The sequence below is a fragment of the Anguilla anguilla genome, chromosome 2 (genome assembly GCF_013347855.1).
Source record: "Anguilla anguilla isolate fAngAng1 chromosome 2, fAngAng1.pri, whole genome shotgun sequence".
Lineage (NCBI taxonomy): Eukaryota > Metazoa > Chordata > Actinopteri > Anguilliformes > Anguillidae > Anguilla > Anguilla anguilla.
This window is the reverse complement of record NC_049202.1, coordinates 40,625,184-40,646,372: the sequence shown is the minus strand read 5'-3', so window position 1 is coordinate 40,646,372 and position 21,189 is coordinate 40,625,184. Positions and strand designations below refer to the sequence as shown.

General features: G+C 39.0%; 1 protein-coding gene across 1 annotated transcript in view; it reads right to left on the bottom strand.

Moving 5' to 3' along the window:
- The window catches only part of LOC118220209 (integrin alpha-M-like), a 34,413-nt gene that overhangs the window by 10,219 nt on the left and 3,005 nt on the right, over window positions 1-21,189 (bottom strand). The window contains exons 2-19 of the mRNA XM_035403941.1: window positions 15,285-15,390; window positions 14,830-14,930; window positions 14,080-14,150; window positions 12,356-12,473; window positions 11,553-11,680; window positions 10,930-11,075; window positions 9,560-9,713; window positions 9,126-9,279; window positions 8,793-8,866; window positions 8,503-8,626; window positions 5,594-5,727; window positions 5,150-5,296; window positions 4,858-5,058; window positions 4,393-4,523; window positions 2,358-2,494; window positions 1,688-1,839; window positions 1,451-1,579; window positions 1,136-1,209 (exon numbers count right to left, since the gene is read on the bottom strand). Coding sequence (XP_035259832.1) covers window positions 1,136-1,209; window positions 1,451-1,579; window positions 1,688-1,839; window positions 2,358-2,494; window positions 4,393-4,523; window positions 4,858-5,058; window positions 5,150-5,296; window positions 5,594-5,727; window positions 8,503-8,626; window positions 8,793-8,866; window positions 9,126-9,279; window positions 9,560-9,713; window positions 10,930-11,075; window positions 11,553-11,680; window positions 12,356-12,473; window positions 14,080-14,150; window positions 14,830-14,930; window positions 15,285-15,390 — 2,281 coding nt within the window. The remainder of the gene's footprint in view (window positions 1-1,135; window positions 1,210-1,450; window positions 1,580-1,687; window positions 1,840-2,357; window positions 2,495-4,392; window positions 4,524-4,857; window positions 5,059-5,149; window positions 5,297-5,593; window positions 5,728-8,502; window positions 8,627-8,792; window positions 8,867-9,125; window positions 9,280-9,559; window positions 9,714-10,929; window positions 11,076-11,552; window positions 11,681-12,355; window positions 12,474-14,079; window positions 14,151-14,829; window positions 14,931-15,284; window positions 15,391-21,189) is intronic.

The window sequence follows — 21,189 nt, the reverse complement described above, 5'->3', positions numbered from 1 at the left end:
TCAATTCTACTGTCTTACATATTAGGACATAACTAACCCTCATCTAATCCACACTAAGGCCTAACAGTAGATAAATCTAAACTCATGTGACAAACACCATAACAGATTTTACTTTGTCATTGTTTATTCCACCAAACATAAGTCAACGTGCACCCTGTCATTCAGTAACTTATAGAACCTTCTTCAGCACCGATAACCTGAAGTAATCCTTTTCTGCACTAGTTGATCAGTCTCTCACATTGCATTGGAGGAATTCTGACCCACGTCTTACAAAACAGCTTCAGCTCAGTGATGTTTGAGGTCATTCGTTTATGCGAAACATTATGCAACTGCCACTATACATCAATGGGATAAAGGTCTGGATTTTAACTTGGCCATTCCTAAACCCTAACTCTTTCCTTTTTCAGCCATTCAGTCATAGTTCACCGTTATACTTAGGATCATTGTCCTGTTGCACAATCCACTTTCAGCCAAGCTTTAGCTGTTGGACAGATGGTCTCCATCAGTAGAACATGGCCCTTTAAGCCATGCTGCTGTTCATTGCATAGGGATGAGAGAGTAACAAACAGGAACAAATAATCTCACTGCCATGCTAATGTGTATGTGATCAATAAACGTGACTTGACTTGCAATGGTCTTTTTGGTGAAAAGTGGTTTTCTCCTGGCTACCCTTCCTATGAGACTGGATGAGGGTTAGCCCTAATGTCCTAATATGTCGTAAACCATAGAATTGAGAGAACGGAGAATTAATGGATGGAGTGTAGCACAGTGGGTAAGGAACTGGGTTTGTAACCGAAAGGTCGCAGGTTCGATTCCCGGGTAAAGACACTGCCGTTGTACCCTTGAGCAAGGTACTTAACCAGAATTGCTTCAGTATATATCCAGCTGTATAAATGGATACAATGTAAAATGCTATGTAAAAGTTGTGTAAGTCGCTCTGGATAAGAGCGTCTGCTAAATGCCTGTAATGTAATGTAATGAGAGCTAGTGTACTATATAAATCTTTATATAATGCAATAATACAATAACATTTTAGCAATAATAACAACAGTTTAAATGTTGTTATGAATTGTTTATCTGTCTTTTTGCCATAGCCATACCATTGGTATACCATGGTATACACTAACAGTCTTACCCAGAGAAATTGAAATCCACTCTGAGGTCATCAATGCACATGTTATCCGTTCCACAGTTTCTTTCAAAGTCTAACTACATGAAGGAGAAGAAAGTTAATTCACCTTAAACTCTTTGTCACACTTGTGGATTGTATATGTAAATCACTAAATGTTTATGTATTTATTAAAACCATTAAGTGCAATAAGGTAATTAAATTTGTTCAATGAATGTAAAATATATTTAACAAAATGTAAATATACTTTTACTGACAAAAATATTTCATAATCAGAATGATTAAAAGACTCAAAGGAGAGAGATAAAGAAACAAACTCACTGGGTGTGTCGTGGTTTGTGGTTGTGGGGCAAGGACAGGAGAAAGGTTTTGACTCTCCTTAGATGGTAGACCATCAAAACTGAATGTTATTTCGTTGAGCAGGGGATTCAGAGCATCCTCTGGGCACTCCTGAGTGATACAACAGGAGAAACATTGTGAGGCTCGTCTCGGCTAGGACACTCTGTTATATACAGAAATGGAATGTTTGTCATGGTTGTGGGGTGGGGCTAAACTTACAGCAATCTCAAATTTAGTACTATGACATTGCGCATTCATTGTAAGGGTGAAGACTTTCTCCTGAGTCTGATTGGTAGAAGTGAAATAGGCACGAAAGCGAGATCGAGTCGAATCCAGTTTAAGTGTGTATGCAACCCGTGCTTCCAGCTGTGCTGTGGACAAGATAATATGCATGTCAATACATATTAATAACAAATAAAGTCATTAATAATGATGTTCTACAATGATCGATTACTAATTTCAATTAAAAAGTGCATTTTCTTTTTCTTTCTTCAAAAAAGACATTTTCAGTCACATGAAAAAAAACGAATAAAGAGAAAATGTCCAGTTCACGTGAAATTTTCATTTCAAATGTAAATATTTTAATTTAAACGTGAAACTGTTGAAATCACATGTGAAATACATTTTTTATGTGGAAAGGCAAATTTCACGTGATTTTTTTTGAAAGGCTAAACCATCCCATACTCTGGATGGCGCAACTGTGAATTGTGTGTCACTCTACGGAGCTCCCAGCAACACTGGCTTGGTTCCACACTTGATCTGAGACCGTGGGGCTTAATTATGTAACACAACAAAAGTGCATTTTCAAAGAAAATGTATATGGACAGCCAAATACAGAAATAACATATTGTTGGCATGTAAATCTCAACGAGAGCGATATAGTGCAAACCTCTCGTGTCCCGAGTATGTCTACGCATGGAGAAGCAGACATTCGCAGTGATGGTTGTGGTTCTACTGCAGTCAGTAACTTGGATTTTGGATGGTGTGAAGGACATTGTAACGTCCACTGACACCACTGGTCGGGACCTATATCAAAAACAAAAATAGAAAAATGGGAACAATATCTAACAGTTTAAATTTAAATTAAAGCTGTAAGCGGTGTTGGGAGGGGTCCAAGCATTGGCACAATTGCGCCCCCCATGGAGCGATGGTTTTGTCCTCATTATCATATACCTTCACCCAACATATCTACTGCATCGCCATGGATGTCTCCTAGCCAGGGCCGGATCATGGTCCCGTGAGGCCCCTGGGCACATGTCTTTTGGAGGGCCCCCGCCTCGCCCCCAACAACAATATTAAATGATAACCACTAAACAGTGTGCTAGTGTGTAACAACACAACAAGGTGCATTTAGCATACTTGTTCATTTGGGCTAGCTAATAAGCTCTCAGTGAGGTTTTTATTCCTACGGCCACAGCATCCCATGTTTTGAACAAATAATAGTTTTGAACTAATAGCACTAATAGTTAGCTAGCTAGTAGCTTTGATTTAGGCATCATGGCTGGCATGCTGTTTTAACATTTATTCAACCCACTGTAGCTAGCTACCCCTTTATCTTATACCCCTTTCACACAGATGACCCGCAAACAAATGCCACCTAACTAACTAGTTAAGTTGTGTGCCACCTAACTAGTTAGACAGCTAGCTTTAGTGAACTAGCTGGCTTTTTAGTGCAGCTAATTTGGTTGTAAGGGCAGCTAGCTGGCAAAAATGGCAGCTAGCTAACTCAGTGCCGTAGGTTTTGTTTGAACACTGGGGGGAACACATTAAGCGTTCGGTCTGGAGGTCCTCCCCCAGGAAATTTTGAGCGTCAAACACTTCATTTCCTGCATTCTGGTGAATTTTTATGCACCAATTTGTGCCTTTTCTGCATCAATTTATGGTGGAAATGCTTCTTTCATGTTTTTATTTGGGGGGGGACAAATGCACGTGTTCTAAATATTGAGGGGTATGTATCCCCTGCGTCCCCCCAGAAATCTATGCCTATGAGCTAACTGATTTCTGTCAACGAGCTGAATCATATGGGCAGCTAGCTAGGGAAAATGGGCAGCTAGCTAAAATAAAGGGATAGCTAGTTACGGTAAGTCAAATAACGAACAGCTTGCCATAATATGACGCCCTTCAAACTGTCCTGTTATGCAGAATGAACTGACTTGTTGGTGAATATTATATCATGCCACAGCATATTGTAGCATGCCAACCAGTGCCTCAGTTGTACAGCACTGTACTCTCAGAGAGGCTCTCGTTTCACGCATGCACTGCATGTACCAAGGGGCCCAGGCGTTGCGCTTGATGTATGCACAGAGGGGCCTGGGGGCCCTAGTGGTCAACTCATGCTTTAAATACCAAGGGGCCTGGGGACCCTCACACTTTAGATGCCCAGGGGCCCTAGTGGTCAGATCACACTTTAGGCCCCAGGGGCCTAGGGGCCCTAGTGGTCAGCTCACTCTTTAAACGCCAAGGGGCCCAGGGACCCTCACACTGTAAGCGCTGAGGGGCCCAGGGGCCCTCACACTGTAAGCACTGAAGTGCCCAGGGGCCCTCACACTGTAAGCGCTGAGGGGCCCAGGGGCCCTCACATTGTAAGCAGCGAGGTTTCTGGGGGGCAGTAGTGGTCAGCTCTCGTTTTAAACACCAAGGGGTCTGGGGGCCCTCACATTGTAAGCACTGAGGGGTCTGGGGGGCCCTAGTGGTGAGCTCACATTTTAAACACCAAGGGGCCCGGGGACCCTCACATTGTAAGCGCTGAGGAGTCTGGGGGGCCCTAGTGGTGAGCTCACGCTATAAGCACCCAGGGGCCTAGTGGTCAGCTTGCACTGTGCGCACTGAGGACCTGTGCATTTTCAGGCTACCGTCTTACCACTGTTCATCAGCTGAAACATTCATTTCTAATCCTCAGTTGAATGTATTGGTAATGACAATACCTGAGAAGCACGACGTTCCCTTTGGACCCCACAGCAATGTCTATCAGTGCATCGCCACTCTGATCCACTGATCCACTGATAGACTGACCGAAGTAGCGAAGCCCTGGCTGTACAGATGCACTCTGGATTCTCTGCAAAAAAAACACAAACAAAAGGAGATATATACACAATAACATAAAAATACAGACTTGAAATATGAGTGAAGGCATCTTTATAGCTGTTTGCTTTCACAATAGCAACCAGCAGCCATGTGTTAGTCTTGACACAACATATAGATAGTGAATTTGGCTCCAAAGCTTGGAGTGAGAGATGTACGCAAGGGTGTGTGTGGGTGGGGGTGGGTTGGGTTTGAACCCCCTGAAATGGTAGAGATACGCATAAAATATTCAGAAGTTGATTGTGATTAAGTCAAACCCCCTCCCCTAGCTTTTGTTTTTTTCCCCTTTCAGTTCTATTTCTTCTCACCTGGGAGTAAGGTGTCTTGATCCCTGTTGTCACACCACTGAAGATGTACACACAACCCTGACCATTGTCATCCAGGGGGGCCCCCACCGCTACCTCAGAAAATCCATCCCCATTTAGATCAGAGATGGCAGCCAGTGATGAACCAAATTTTCCCTTTACCCCTTGCTCCCCCACCAGGGCAGTATTTCCACATGACACAGCCTGGAAAGGAGAAATTAATTAATAATCACGTAGCACTCTTACATTGAAGGTGTGAAATGCAATTGAAACACAGTGTGCATGTGGTCATTACCCCGTTTATGAAGGTACAGACGTAGACCTTGCCCTCGCTGTTGCTCTGTTTGTCTAAGTACATTGGAGCAGATATGAGTAGCAGATCAGTTATGGAGTCTGAATTCAAATCTACTGTGCACACCTCTGCCCCAAAGTATGAACCAATCTGAGAGGGAGAAAGAGAAGTGGAGGAAAACAATGTATTATTTGTGTTAACACTTACATATCCATTTGAAATTACTATGATGTTGCTAAAGTTTTATAGGAACAGCAGTCAAAACATATTATATGTCTATGTATGCCATATAAGCATTATGACATACCAATGAATTACCCATGTCATGGTGCAGTAAATGTCATAAATTGTTTTTGACAAAATATTCATAATAAATAATCACAATAAATCACAGTCTAATGTAGATAAATTAACATTATATATTTCAGGGTAGAACTGAAAACAGACCTGTTGGCTCTCTATTTCCTGACTTTTGGTATTTGAGAAGAAAATAACCGCTCGACCAGCATGCCGATACCTAGGGGCTCCCAAAATTATATATGTCTCTCCATTGCTCATCTCAGCAACAGCCATAGAATAGCCTAATGAAACAAAAGGTCAGTTAGGGATCCAGACAAACACTGATGTTTAACAGTCCAAGCACATTCACTGTATCCACTTCAATGACACATTTTATTGGTTTAACATTGAATTGGTAAGCAATGAACCTGACAGATTCAAAATTTATGGACAAAAGCATAAAAGTTTTTGTTTCTACCAAACCTTTTAAATTAACATATGCTCTTACAGGGCTTATGATTGGGAAAGACCTAATAACCTTATGTTGAACCGGGCATATATGCATGTTTTGGCCTAGGTGGTCAATGGCCAACCAGTTTTACAATATGCAACTTAAAATTAGTTTTTTAGTGTGCAACTAAAATGTTCATTTGTACTGAATCCCATTTAGGCCTGCAGTTTTAGGCCTGGATGAATCTAAATATTGTAATTATATCTGTGGTAATTATATCATCATGGAATCATAGGGTGCCCAATAAAAATAAATTTAGTAAGATCAATAGTAAGACATTCAATTTAATCAACCACAGAGACGTGTAAAGCAGTCTGAACAGTTCACTTTACAGTTGAGTACATTCCAGCTTACGGTTCTAACTATTGGGTTTGTACATTTCATCTCAACCTTGTTGTAGTTGTTAGCTAGAAGTGAGAGTAGAATTAGCTATATAGCACACATTTGGACATAGCCACTGTTGCCATCAGCAGGTGAAGAAGTTGCCAAAAATGATGAGCAAGGCAAGTCAACTGACGTTAGCATATAATGTTAGCTACAAGGCTAGGCAGCCAGCTTCAACCAGGCAATTAGTATCAACAAGCTACAGTGAGCTAAACAATGTTGCAGACAAAGACATGTTTTTACTTGATTTGGCTCTGTACTCTGCAATTTATGATTTGTAATCAAACAATTCACACATACGTTAAAGTGCACATTCTCAGCTTTTATTTTAGGGTATGTTTATACACTTTGTTCTCATTACATCATTACGGTGACCTGAAATTGGGGGACTATGTATAAAAAGTGCTGTAATTTCTACATGGTGAAACCAAAATGTATAAAAATATGCCTTCATCTCAAACATTATTGAGCTCACTGTATATCATGACATATATAGGTAGAAAGCTAGTTTACTTTCTCGTGATCTTACAATAAAAAAAATTGATGCCAATATCGACCTGCATATATACAATTGCCTTCCTAATTCAGAATGTTCATTCTGCACCCGTATAGAGTTAAATGTGTGTCTTTATTATGCAGGCAAACCTTTTCACACCAAAATCCAAAATATATTACTGAAAGCAAAAATATACCTCAAATGTTTTCAGAATAAATTTTAATTGATGACGTTTTAAATACCGTTTTAACTTCTGTAATTTTTATATCCATTACCCACCCATTATTTATTTAGCTGTACATCTGTCAACATTTTCTTATTTATGTCGGGACTGTTCATACTGTACATAACACCTGGTGTAGTTAGACAACGTCAGTTTTTGTTTTTCCCATGGCTCTGTTTATGTTCATGGCTCGGTTCTACAGTGCCTTTTTGTTTTTATTTTATTTATTTTGTTTGTTTGTAACATGAGCTATTGGACACCTGAATTTCCCTCAGGGTTAATAAAGTACCTATGTATCTATCTATCTAGCTATCTAACTAACAAAGTTTATTAATATCCAGACTATAAGATGTTATGCATAGTCATGTAGACCTCTATCAGGCTAGATTGTTCCTTATTTGATAACAGAACAATTCAGTTAAATTTGAATGAACTGAACTGAATGAATCAAAAAGAAGAATGAGGTGCCAGTCATGGCTCTCTCTTGGGATACAGAGAAAAAATGTGATTTCTCAAAAAGAAATCATCTCTGTGTTCCTACAAAAAATCAGGTTTGGGCCCAACTTCGCGCAAATGGTACAAATACTGTAAAAACATCCACCAGCCCTTTCAGAACTGCTTACAGAATATGGTAATGGGTGTCTATGCATACAGTAAGAGTGTGCTAATGCATGTTAATGCAGCTGTGGAGGCATTATTTAGGGCAAACATTCCATTTTAAAGGACCTCTCACAAAATTGCATTAGACCAAATGTAGACCAAGGACCAGATTTAGTCACAGCGCAAAACATTTGCTAAATAGTCGCAGATACTGACGCATTAATGACCGATTTACCTAGACTACCAATGCCCTCATTAGAGATTTTGTGGTAAGAGGCACCTATAAAAAATGGTCAAAAACAATATGGGATGCTTCCTTTCCTGATTACAAGGTTATAAGAAATATATCCAGAGCAATCAAGCACATGTAACAAAGGAACCACAAGAAAAATAAATAAATAGTACAAAAATGAATGTACTACCAAGATTCCCCTACTTGTTCCAAAAACTTCCTATACCTGTCCCATACCTGGATGTCAAATAAATACTGGACAGGGTGATGTCACAATCCCTGTGGACATCTCCCCTCAAAGACCTTGAATATCCCTGGGTTATAATCACATTTCTCAGAAAATCCCACACTAGCTTTCACCCTAATGAAGCCAGAATTTGATTTGGTTCTATTCCATTAAATTCATATCTGGTTTTGGTAGTTTGCAAGGACAGAACTAAAAAATATCTTCACATGTGTAAAGTTGTGCGTTAAAACTAAGCATATGATGCATAACAAGAGCTGAATATGAATATGATATCTCATATTCCTTTTCCTGTCCCATCCCTGGTGCTGGATAAATGTGATAATGATAAAACAAATCCAACTAAATACAGCAAACTATAAATGTGTGGAGGGAAGGCTGCCATACCAAGATAACTGTCTGATACCATCTTGTTGCTGTTGAGAATATCAGGGTTCAGACTTGGTTGTTTGAATTTCAGGTATCCTCCTTTCCAGTCGAATGCTCCCACTGCACCCATGACCATCTCCCCCTATCCGCAGTAAAAAGAATGGATGTAATAAATACATTGTCAAAAATTGTCACATTGTCATAAAGTAGGTTGCATTTTTGGTGGGTGTTGCTCAGTTGTAGCAGTTGCATTGTCAAGTGCAGCAGTGATGTAACAGGAGCAATGTCCTTATGGTGAGTCTGCATACCGAGGACAACAACGCTGAACTAAAGCCTTCCTGAGCCAGTTCCATCTCAAATGATCCACCAGTGGTCTGAGTGCCTATGAGAAAATGAATGATGGGCTATTACAGATGTTCTGAATAAGAGCATGAAGTATCTGACTTTAGCTTCTGTTTAAACTGAACTGTAAAGACAAGGGGATGGAATATACTGGATGGAATATACCGGTGATCATGTGATATATACTGTATATATCACATGATCACCGGTACTGAGGGCAGGGGATACTGAACTGGAACAAAAACTCTGCAACAGAAACATAAAGCCCATAGGCAAACGTAGATCAAAAACAACCATACCTTCAATAGCAAAGATATTCTTTTGCAGTGTCTCCCTGAGTTTGTCAAGCGCTTGAAAGTTGGCAACATTAAACAGGTGGTCTGCTGTAGGGCGTGAGGCGATAATCTGCAGCTCTCTTAACCCTTGTGAGTTGAGATTAAAAGCATTGCCCACCTGAAGGTTTCCCAGTGACAAAGCCCAGAAACATTTTGTTAACTTTAGGGAACTCTGGTAACAATATCAGTGTAACAACAATGATGGATGTTATAAAGCAAGCTCCTTGGCGCACCAAAACACAAATTGGTCAATTATGGTTGGTGATGGTAGATTCAAACATAGCAAGGATTATTTAGAAACCACAAAAATAACATTGAATTCCACTGTATATCTTTTTTTATTCTTCATGAAATTAAACACACAATAAAAAAGCCTGCTGTGTAGATAGGTGACATACCCCAATAGCATATCGAATGATTCCTTTTGCTTCCGCATCGGCAATGACAGGTTGCAGAGGCCTATTGTCTCCAAAAGTCTGCCCATCAGTTATGACCACTAAGACTTTATGAGCTTTTGGCCGAGATCCACTTTCAGGGACAAACAGCTCATGGCTGTGAGAATGCAATGAACAAATGAAGCATCAGTGTAATAACTGAAACATTAAACTCACTCATATCAATGACATGGAGAACAGCAAGCATGGCTTGCATTTTGAAACATAATTTATAGTCATGCACTGTTTACAATCAAACAACTGTACTGCAATTGATAGCCGCTGTGCCTTATTGTGAGAAGTTTTAAGCATTTTGTGGAACTGACACTTTTGTGTTTAGACCACACGGGTCACACTTGGCCACAATACTGGGATAAATATCACTGGCCACCCCTGTAGTAATATAAATCTTGCTATGCCTGTTTACATTTTGAGACATAAGAATATTATGTATACAGAGCTTACAGAGAGTTACAGAGCTTGTGCTGGAACATTTAAATATAGTCTTACCCATTTTCCTATCTTTATACCTTATCTTGAAACTGTGTTTATGCAGTTTCATGTGCATATCAATTGAACCATTTCCATGCAATAGTCTTAGCCATACAAAATTTGATTTTTAACATTTCGCTTTCGTAATTTTCAAATATGTTTTACATGCCCATTAGTAAATATATGATTTTCATAACAATTGGTCCATTGATTAATAAGCTTCCCCAATGTGTATGAAACAGAGAGATGTGAAACTTGCTTGTGAAGTGATATTATTAACATATCACCATGTCTGGAGACAAAGGTGAGAAACTATAATGGTATGCTGACAGATCACAACTGAAGCTTGTCTAAATCAATGTTGGTTTTTTAATAGAAATACAAATGATGCAAGTGGGTTCAATCAAGTCCATAAGACATTGAAGGAGAACTTTTTCCTACAATCAATATTCAATGGTCAATTGATCTGTCTACCAATAATATCCCAAGAAATGTGCCAATGACAATTTACCAATATTCTATACATCTCCTGTATTGAAAATATCTGCTTGAGTGATGCATTTTGCAATTATGAGAAGAATTTTGCACCACTGGTGCTGCCACACGCATTCTTAGCGAAATAGCAGCGCATAGTTGAGTCCTCAAGTGGTGACCTCAAATCATTGTTTCCCTTTAATAGATTTAATAAAAACAGGCAATAATTGACAATCCACTTCTGGAGACCTGTTATTTATTTGTATGCCTATTTATATTATACCCCTACAAATAGCTCAGACTTCAGCACATGAACAGTTCTTCTCTGTCTTTGATGGGGCTTAAGGAATTCAGCGATGTACACTTACACAACTTTGAAGATGGCTGTTGGAGTGTGGGTGTATTCAGATAGTTGTCTAACATTACGTATCTGTCCTCTCCAGTCAGAATCCTCTTTGAAAGTTTTAAAGTCAAAAACTGTTTGAAATCGAGTGGAATATTGCATAACCGCAAACTGAAAGAGAATGAAAAAAGTTAAAAGCCACAAATCACTTTGTGCCACTGACTAACAGTAGTAACATAATGTAACATTCATTAGCAGACTTTGGAGAATTTCAGCCCAATCTCTAATGTGATTTAATAATGAATTCCAATAAATAATAATTTAATAATTGTTATGACAATTTGAGTGATCTGCAACTTGCTTTTACAATTTGAGATTCTGAAATGTGGAAAGTAAAAAACACATAATACTGCATTATCATTAATTTATTTTTATATTTGTCATTGGTTGTATTAACTATTCTCTCTGCCTCTTTCATGTTCTGCATCACAAATTCATGTCTGCTAAACATGCCCTTCACAGCTTAGGTTTGCTGATTATATACACTTATGCTATAGTTCAAACTCAATTTGGATGAAGATTGTTTATCAACTACCCAGTTGCAACTGCTTTTTGAACCTACTTGTTTTAAACAAAACTCAAACTTACCTTACTGTTGCGTCCTAGAAGTGACTCGATCAATTTTATCACAAATGTTTTAATTCGTCCAAAATCTAAAGGAGATACACTGCCTGAACCATCCATTAAAAACACAATATCTATACCTGCTGGACAATCTGTAGGACAAAAAAAAACAACAACAAAAAAAAAAAACAATGGAGAATGAAGACATGTAACATGTCTTTAAATGCTTTTGTCATGTCCCCATTACTTTGCCATTTCGAAAACACAATTTCACCTGTAGAAGGCTCGTATCTAGGGGAGAATGTAGAAACGCCCCATGTCCTACTGACAGGCTTGCTATAGCATGCTATATTACATGGTCAGCCCATTCGTTGACATCGATTTTTTTTTAAAAACTGGACTGATATTTTATGGCGTTTTATCCAAGAGCCATTTACACCGGGTCCTTTGCATGGAGCTGTAGAACTGTTGCAGCAGTCAGTTTTTCCTCAAATTATAATCATGCAAAATGTGTTTTTGAGAAGAATATTGATACAAACATAGATAGCACCCTTGCACCCACTCTGTACAGTGAAGTATTATTGTCAAGTTATTTCTCAAGCCCATTATATACTAGTTACAGGCTGTGTATGAACAGTGATAAATTATCTTGGATTTGAGCAGAACATACACATTTTAAAACGTATTTTAATCTATTGCTCATTTTAATTGTATAACAGTAACTAAAACTCTGTAAAGTAACAGTAGTGGCAACGTATGTATATTACCACACTAGTCAACTGATTTAATTAGTGACTATCCTCTCTACTGGTTCTGTTTTCTCTAACCTCTGAGAGATGGGGGCAGTCCAGCGCCATCGGCTTCCAGGCGTTCATTCAGCTGGAAGCACATGCCATTGTAAGTGGTAATAGAGTCACACTGTCTGGACAATGTGGGTCCACACACCTGTGGGTGAAACGAAGGGGGGGATGTGTGATTTAGGTGAATATTGTTTCTGTAACTCTGTTTAGTAGCCTGTACTTCAGTCCTTCCGCAGAAAGACTACATAGTCACCTTATCAAGCTATCAATTGAGCAATCATTAAGAATCATCAGACTGCTTTTTCTGAATCAATTCAAGCAGTCACTTCATTATCACAAGGTATGTACAATAAGACTTCACTTCACTTGCGTTCTCGTGGCTCACAATGTTTCGTTTAGCGACCTTCGGGATGAGTTGATAGTAATCATTAATGTTCAACAGAAACAGTGTTTTTTTTTTGGCTTGTGATAGATTGTTATTTATACTTGGTATTAAAAAAATACCAAATTGAAATGACGAATAACCCATTACCAAAATGTTGTAGAAAGCTTTAATAATTACTGAATAATATTACCAATGGTAATGAATGGTAATGGTAATATTAAAATATGGCTTTCTCAAACGTCATGGCACATTTCGGACAAAGGCATATATATATATATATATATATTGTGCATGGGTGTGTGTGTATATTGCGGAAAAGATGCTACACTGCACACGCACATCGCGCTTGTGGCTCCCCCAAGCGGGAGACTTGCTCTAAAGGACTGCCTGTTGAGACCAGACACGACAGGGCTCTAACATCACCCTTAACACAGCACAAAAGCACAAATGTCTAGAGAACTTCCTCATCACAGATAAAACAGGACAAAATGGACTTTCAGTTAACACAATGACTGCACACATCTGTTGTCAGATGCTACAGGAAGCAGGGAGATATCTCCACTACACAGCTGGGTTCAGTCCCAAAAGATGGACTATGGTTTCAGGACAGTAATCAAAGGTAGACATTGACTGGAATAATTGAAGCACTTTCTAAATGTCAATGTCTTGTCTGTGTCATGTCTGTTAACCCCCTTCCCTTGTATTTCTTACTTTTCTGTAAACAGAAGCTTCCTCACCTTGCTGACATATACACTCACCAGCCACTTCATTAGGTACACCTTTTCAACTGCTCGTTAATGCAAATATCTAATCAGCCAACCACGTGGCACCAACTCAATGCATTTAGGCATGTAGACATAGTCAAGACGATCTGCTGAAGTTCAAACCAAGCATCAGAATGGGGAAGAAAGGTGATTTAAGTGACTTTGAACATGACATGGTTGTTGGTGCCAGACAGGCTGGTTTGAGTATTTCAGAAACTTCTGATCTACTGGGATTTTCACGCACAACCATCTCTAGGGTTTACAGAGAATGGTCCGAAAAAGAGAAAATATCCAGTGAGCGGCAGTTCTCTGGGCGAAAATGCCTTGTTGATGGCAAAGGTCAGAGGAGAATGGCCAGGCTGGTTCGAGCTGATAGAAAGGCAACAGTAACTGAAATAACAACTCGTTACATCTGAGGTATGCAGGAGAGCATCTCTGAACACACAACATGTCAAACCTTGAAGCAGATGGGCTACAGCAGCAGAAGACCACACCCGATACTAGCAAGTACCTAATGAAGCGGCCGGTGAGTGTATATATATATATATATATATATAATGAAGGTAAATCTAAAGGTAAGGATGAACAAGAACAAGACTTACCATTGTTTTTTGTGACTTATGGTTTTTTGACATTGACAGTCCAAGAGACATATTTATTCCATGGGGGGGCACTGGTAAAAACACAAAAGCAATTATGACAAATATGCATCCACATGTACATATATAGTATACTACAAAAGAAAATTTTCCTGAAGGAAACTTACAATAAAGGTGTGTGCTATACTGTAGATAGTTTAGATAAATATCATCATTCTTGAATTATCATTCAATAATTCATTCTGCTTCATCCATTCTACCGCTACTTTATACCAGTTCAGCCAGTGGAATATGCGCTCCCCCTCTATAGCTGGGTTCCTCACAAGATTTCTTTCCATTGGAGAGTTTTTTCTCTCCACTGGGAGTTTTTTTTTTGCTGTGTGGAGTTTGCATGTTCTCCCCGTGTCCGCCAGGTACTGCGGTTTCCTCCCACAGTTTAAAGACATGCACCAAGGCTAATTGGAGACTCTAAAATTGCCCATAGGTGTGAGTGTGTGAGTGAATGGTGTGTGTGCCCTGCGGTAGATTGGCGGCCTGTCTAGGGTGTATTCCTGCCTCTCGCCCAATGCACACTGAGATAAGCTCCACCACCCCCGCGACCCTGCTCAGGATAAGCGGGTATAGGTAATGGATAGACGGATGGGATAATTTGATTCAATAATAATTTAGACCATTTCACCATATGTGTCATTTCTTATTATCCATACCAATGGCCTGTAAAACTGAAAAGAACATGGCTGAGATGCTTCTCACCTTTTATTTGTATTTCAGAGCATGTTGATTTCCCAACCTGACAGTCGTAAACTTTTCCTCTCCTGTTTCCTTGGTAGTATAAAGGAGCACTAACCAGCAAGCTAGGAATTTAAGAGAGATTATGTTGGGTGGCGAGATGACGAGAACAATATAGCTGATTAGTTCAGCCATCCATCCCCAGCACACATATGTACCTATCACCATTTTGCTTTTACACTTCCTTTTCCACCCACACTGACATACATTCACACTCACCATTGACCTTCCTTCTCTCTACCACAGTATGTGTCACTGCGGCATGACGATTAACTGCTGCTGTCTTTTTCCTCACTCCTCTGGCCAGTGTCATCACATTACAACAATTCCCCTCCCCACCCTTTCTTATTTCCTGTTTTTTAACCACCACCCCTGCCCCTCCAGTGTACTCTTCCCTACAGGTCTCTTGCCACTCTCACCTCTTGGAGTTTCCCTGTATCACCCTATATCCAAAAGCAGTAGCATCATTGCTGAAGGACTTCCAAGCAGCTGGGTCTACGTTAAAAGTATTTGCTGTCTGAAAACCTGAGACACAGAAAGACATGAAAAAGGTTAATATTATGCAGATACTGTACACATTCAGACTGACAAATAATGATATACCCAGACATAATACAATGGCAAACAAAATCAAGAATGAAAAATACTCAACACATTTTATTAGTAGAATATTGCATTTGTTAGCATTAAACATTCAGTTCATTGGCAGCTAACCTCATGCAGTTCAGGTTACAAAAAACAGTTGAACAATATCTGCAATGGGATAAACACTTTTTAGGATTGAGAGAAAATACACACTAATAGCTTTTAAACTATAACTTATAGCTCTCGGATTTTAGCAGATGTAATTTTGCCAAACACTTTTTTAAATCATTTTTGGTTTTGCCAAAATAATGAAAATATTTTTTTCACAAATCACTGCAACAATTATGAAGGCCACCCAAGGACAATAAATTTAAATAAAATAAAATGTATACATTTTATATGTATGGTAACCATAGACAGTTCCATATTTTTTTAAGCAGGGTGACTATATTTCAGTCCCAAAAAAAAAAAATGTCCAGGAAAAAGATGACATCTGGTCAGTCTATATATGTGTAAAACGCAAAATTACTTTCAATAATCAATGGTATGGTTAGGCCTGTTTGCCTGAACAAAGCCTTGCAATATAAACGTATCAGGAAACCAGTTAATTTTTTTCTAATTAAATTTTAATAAAACTATTGCCCGCCAGAGGGGGTGGGGGGTACACGCTGCAGTTTGAGAGATGCTCTTCTACAAGTTTGACTCATCGAGCTGTGGTGTGCTGGGTTTTTTTTACAATAACATCATGCCACACAGAGGTATTGCTCTTATCAGAGCAGTATCTTGTGCCTTTCAGGCCACACAGAAGTATGCTAATTCAAGGAGCGGCGTATTTGACACTAATGATAGTTGGCACCCTATAGGATGCCTGTGTATTATTACAGTTGTAGGACTTAATGAAACAGTACCCATAGGAACCCTGGCTAATTTATACCCACCCTATCGGGTGCACAGTTGTGTCCTGCCACTGCAAACTCCTGGCCACATATTTGAAAAATGACGTTACTGATGTTTTGACATTATACTACAAGACCCAGCCAGTACTCATGTGTAGCACCTTTACTGACTGTGCACAGGGGAGCCAATGTGGGTGAGTTTCAGTGGGCACCAGTGTCTGTGGTGCATGATGTGTGCTGGTATTGTAATGTAATGTAATGGTATACACAAAGAGTGCAAGGAAGGTACAGCTGGCAGCTCACACTGTGGGGGAGAGCGCATGCTTATCTGCTTTCTGGAGGGCCAGCGTAAGAAACATTTCTGACACATTTTCATATCTGAAACTATTCTGAATCAATGACAGTCTGAATCAATAGAGTCTTTGAAAAAGAAATTCACAAAGCTGAATCTTAATAGTGTTTATTCAATTAAAAACATATCAACCACCCAATATTATTGTCTTTCGTTCACCAGAGCAGTTAGATGGTAGCTTTGTTGCCATTTTGCTGTTTCTGATATATAAATATATACATTTTTGTGGTCAGTCTATCATAGTTAGTCTCATTATTAAAATGCTGCATATCCACTGAGTGGAATGATTGGAGAAACCATCTCCTATCATCCTTTTACCTTAAAAGAACATGTCCTGCAGTACAGTAAATGGGGAAGTAGACAAATTTAATTTTATTATTTTAGTTCCTCTGACTCAGTCTTTCTTCCCTTTACTTAAGCATGTTATGCTTCCATAAATACATAAATATTGGCAAAGTATTCATGCAATACTGCAGTAGTGAAATACCATCATACATTCTGTACATAAAGGCAGTATAAAATAATTTAAGGTAATGAAATTGAAACTTGTTATTTTGCTATATACCTACCTATTTTGCTATATTCCATGGAATATAGCAAAAAAAAGAGTAATCAAATCAAAAGATGAAAGATGAGTCAAAAGCACACAATCAGTTTTTATTTCATGGTATTTACATGTGTATGCATTTTACCATTTTACAGAATGAGCTGTTTGGGTGCTGTCCCCCCATTTTCAGCTGTACAAAATTAAGTTAACGAATTACTGACGGGTGTTAACTGTTGCTATCCAGTTTCTGTGCTATCCTTAATAAATTATTCTGTTCTCTCAGTTTACAGATTACTTGTTTTTCATCCATAGATATTTTTCTGGTCCTCATGATGATCCATGCCTTTGACTCCAAACGCAATCTCCACAGGTGAACAAAACCTAAAGTAAAGACTAGATACTCATTGCTCTTTTACAATATGTGTGAACAATTCATGCAAAAGGAAACACCTTTGCTCACACATAAAAGAACAGTTTCCAAAGGAAAAATGAAATCGTTAAAGGCCTATGACGGCTATTTTATTTTATTCATCCTGTAGGCCAACGTCTATTTTGTTTTAATCAGGGGCATACAGTATCTGTTTTATTTAGAATTTAATATTTTAATATAGTCCAAAGTATATTTTGTTTTATTATGCAAAGTCTTTTTTGTAGTTATTATAGAGCTATATGTTTTCTTAGATTCTTATTTTTGCATATCTCAAAGGTTTTATAGGCTATAGTCTGTTTATTTAGTTAGAATGCAAGACCACATAGGCCTTAGGCCCTGTTCACACCTGGCATTAAAATGTGTCTTGGGTGCTCCGATCACAAATGGACAGCCCTAACTACAGGTGTGAACACATCCAAGACGCATTGAGGACGCATTAAGATCCGATCACTCAGACCACATTCATAGGTGGTCTGGGTCGCATATGGCCACATTCTTTTAGCAGTGTGAACACGAATACGTCCTGGGCTACATTGAAGGACCGTCTAGTCAACTGACGTCCTCTGCCTAAGGGGAAGTACGTACTCATTCGCGCGCCAATGGTGGTCATATTAAAGTGCGAAACAACAAGAAGAAGCCACACTGAATAACAAAATAAATGAGATGAAGTTTTTAAAAATGATACAATGTCATTCTACAGTCAATATCTGGGACTAAATATCGAATAAATATACAACATTACTATTGGTTTTACACATAGAGATGTCCTTTCGAGACTGAGCAGTCATATATTGTCTTGGACGATCCGTTTGTGAAATATACAAGCATTTGTGATGCCTGGGTACCTTCCAAAATAGCTGTGTGTAATACCACACGTGTTGTTTACGGCGTTGTCACCCTTTTTAGTACAGTCTCGCTTGATTGACAATTCATTTATTCAGTAGGTGAGAGTATAAGCTTTCTAACGATGTATAACGTCTAATTTTGCTTTTGAAATAGCGTTTTTTAGGTCAGCGTAACCGAACATTTTCTCATCATCGCATTCACCTACGCATTCACTCTGTGGTACTAGCAGTAAAAGACGCTGCACCTAAAGAAACATCAACAATTTTTTGTAATTTCTTGGAAAATACTATTATTATTGAGGACTTCTGGGCATAGCTAAGCCATATGTTTGCTGATGGACCTATCTGACATTGTTTTCTGGAGCAAAAGAGAAGCGGATAGAACTGTATAATTTTGGTTGGTTCTCAAATCGCGTAAGCTGGCTTTGTCCACGACGTTTAAAACTTTTGAAAAGCGCATAGAGACATATTACGAATGCGTCAAACATCTTGGGTGATTTGGTTTTCCTATAACACGCCAAGGAATAAACCCAGTCTGTTTTTGTTTTGATTTTGCTCACGCGCTAAGGTCTTTGTAAACTTTTAATTTCCGGCAGACTGGGCACAGGTAGTGCGTTGCTGCCATAGACTGTATAAAAATATACCAGTTAAAAATATATAGCAGTTGTTTTTGACCTACCTCCGATTAAAAACAACAACGCATTTGATCTTAGCAAATGGAAATGATGTACGTGTTTATTTGCATATTGAGCGGGGAAGTGAGATCCGATCACAGGTGGTCACTCGAGAAGCATGTGGAGACGCATTCTGATGCCAGGTGTGAACTGACATCCGTGTCGACTGAATCTGGACCCAATCTGGATATATCCGGATACAAAGTACAGGTGTGAATAGGGCCTCAGTCTACATTGATCACATTGATCTGTTGAATCCACTCCATTGTCTAATGTTTAGCACTTGTTTGTAGTGCCGAAAAGTAAAATAAAAATATGTCCTGTGACGTGAATGTTGAATGATTGTTGACCTTATTAGCCTACTATATTTAACATTGTTTAGCTTAGTTTTGCACATCCAGCATCTTTGAATGCTAATAAAACATAACTATTGTGTCAGCTTATCTCAGTCGCAGCTTAATAAAATGACTCAGAAAACATTACATTACTTTGTTTATATAATAAAAAATTGTCAAACATCAATTCCACCAGGCTGTTCTTGCAACAGGTCACAGGCAATGAACTTCAAGTGAAGTTCACAGACTAGTTAAATTCAAGCAGCATTCAAAATTCACATCTGCAATTCAAATATTTATGAATTGACTAGCAAGTGTTTGTACTAGTTTCAAATCGACACAGCTGTCATTCTCCCATCCACCACCCATGTTGTTTAAATAGCAAATGCACTTGCACCCATGTGGGTGGGTTGGTCGCCACATGAAGTGTGGTCAGGCGCATTGCTGGCGTGTTCCTATTTTGATGCTTCCGCATTTGCACTTAAAAAAAAAAAAAAAAACCTGGTCTTAAGCCATGTCACAGTTGTTTAATCGTTGCTCTACAGGTGCTGAATTAAAATTGTAATGTGCCTACACTGGCGAGTGCACAACGCATGTACACCCTCCTGTCTGTTACACACACAGGTTAGGGGCACACACATCATGCATAAAATATCAAGATTACATTGGGCACATATAAAAATACACCATAGTAAAAAATACAATGTGTCATAATGGTTAGTCATAATATTGATCTGAATGATATAATCACAGTAATGACAAATACAGTTGACAAGTTATTTTATTAATCCTGGCAATACACATCAGTATTCAAACCAGGGGATAAAATGGGGGATAAAATCCACTGAAATAAAAACTGAGTGTGCACTAACCACAGCTGAAATGCTTCATTTCACATCTGAAATTGTGGAGCACAGAGCTATAGTAAATCAAGATCAGAAATGTCTTTGTCCCAAACATTATCGATAGCCCTCAATATATATATGTACACACAGTTGGGTGACAAATTGAAGGAGAACCCAACATGAAGTGTCTTAGTAAGGTGCTCACCACAAGCCGCCAGAACAGCTTCAATGCGCTGAGGCATAGATTCTACCATTCTCTGGAACTCTACTGGAGGGATGGAACACCATTCTTCCAAGAGATATTCCCTCATTTGGTGTTTTCATATATGGTGGTGGAGTCTCTCCCATAGTTGTGCAATTGGATTGAAATCTGGTTACCGTGAAAGCCATAGCATGTGATTCACATCATTTTCATACTCATCAAACCATTCAGTGACCCCTCATTCCCTGTGGATGGGGATATTGTTATCCTGGCAGAGACCACTCCCATCAGGATAAAAATGTTGATCACAGGATAAAGGTGATCACTCAGAATAAATTTGTGTTGATCTGCAGTGACCCTTCCCTCTAAGGGGTCAAGTGGAAACCCAACCATGCCAGGAACATGCCCCCCACAGCATAACAGAGCCACTGAACCCCCTCACTGTAGGTGTCAAGCATTTAGGCCTGTACCGTTCTATTGGTGTACACCAGACATGCACTCGCCCACTTGTCAAGAATATGGTGAAGGATGACTCATCTGAACATATCACTTTTTTTTCACATCTCTGTAGACCAGTGCCTATGGTTTTTGCACCCTGAACTCTGAAATGTGT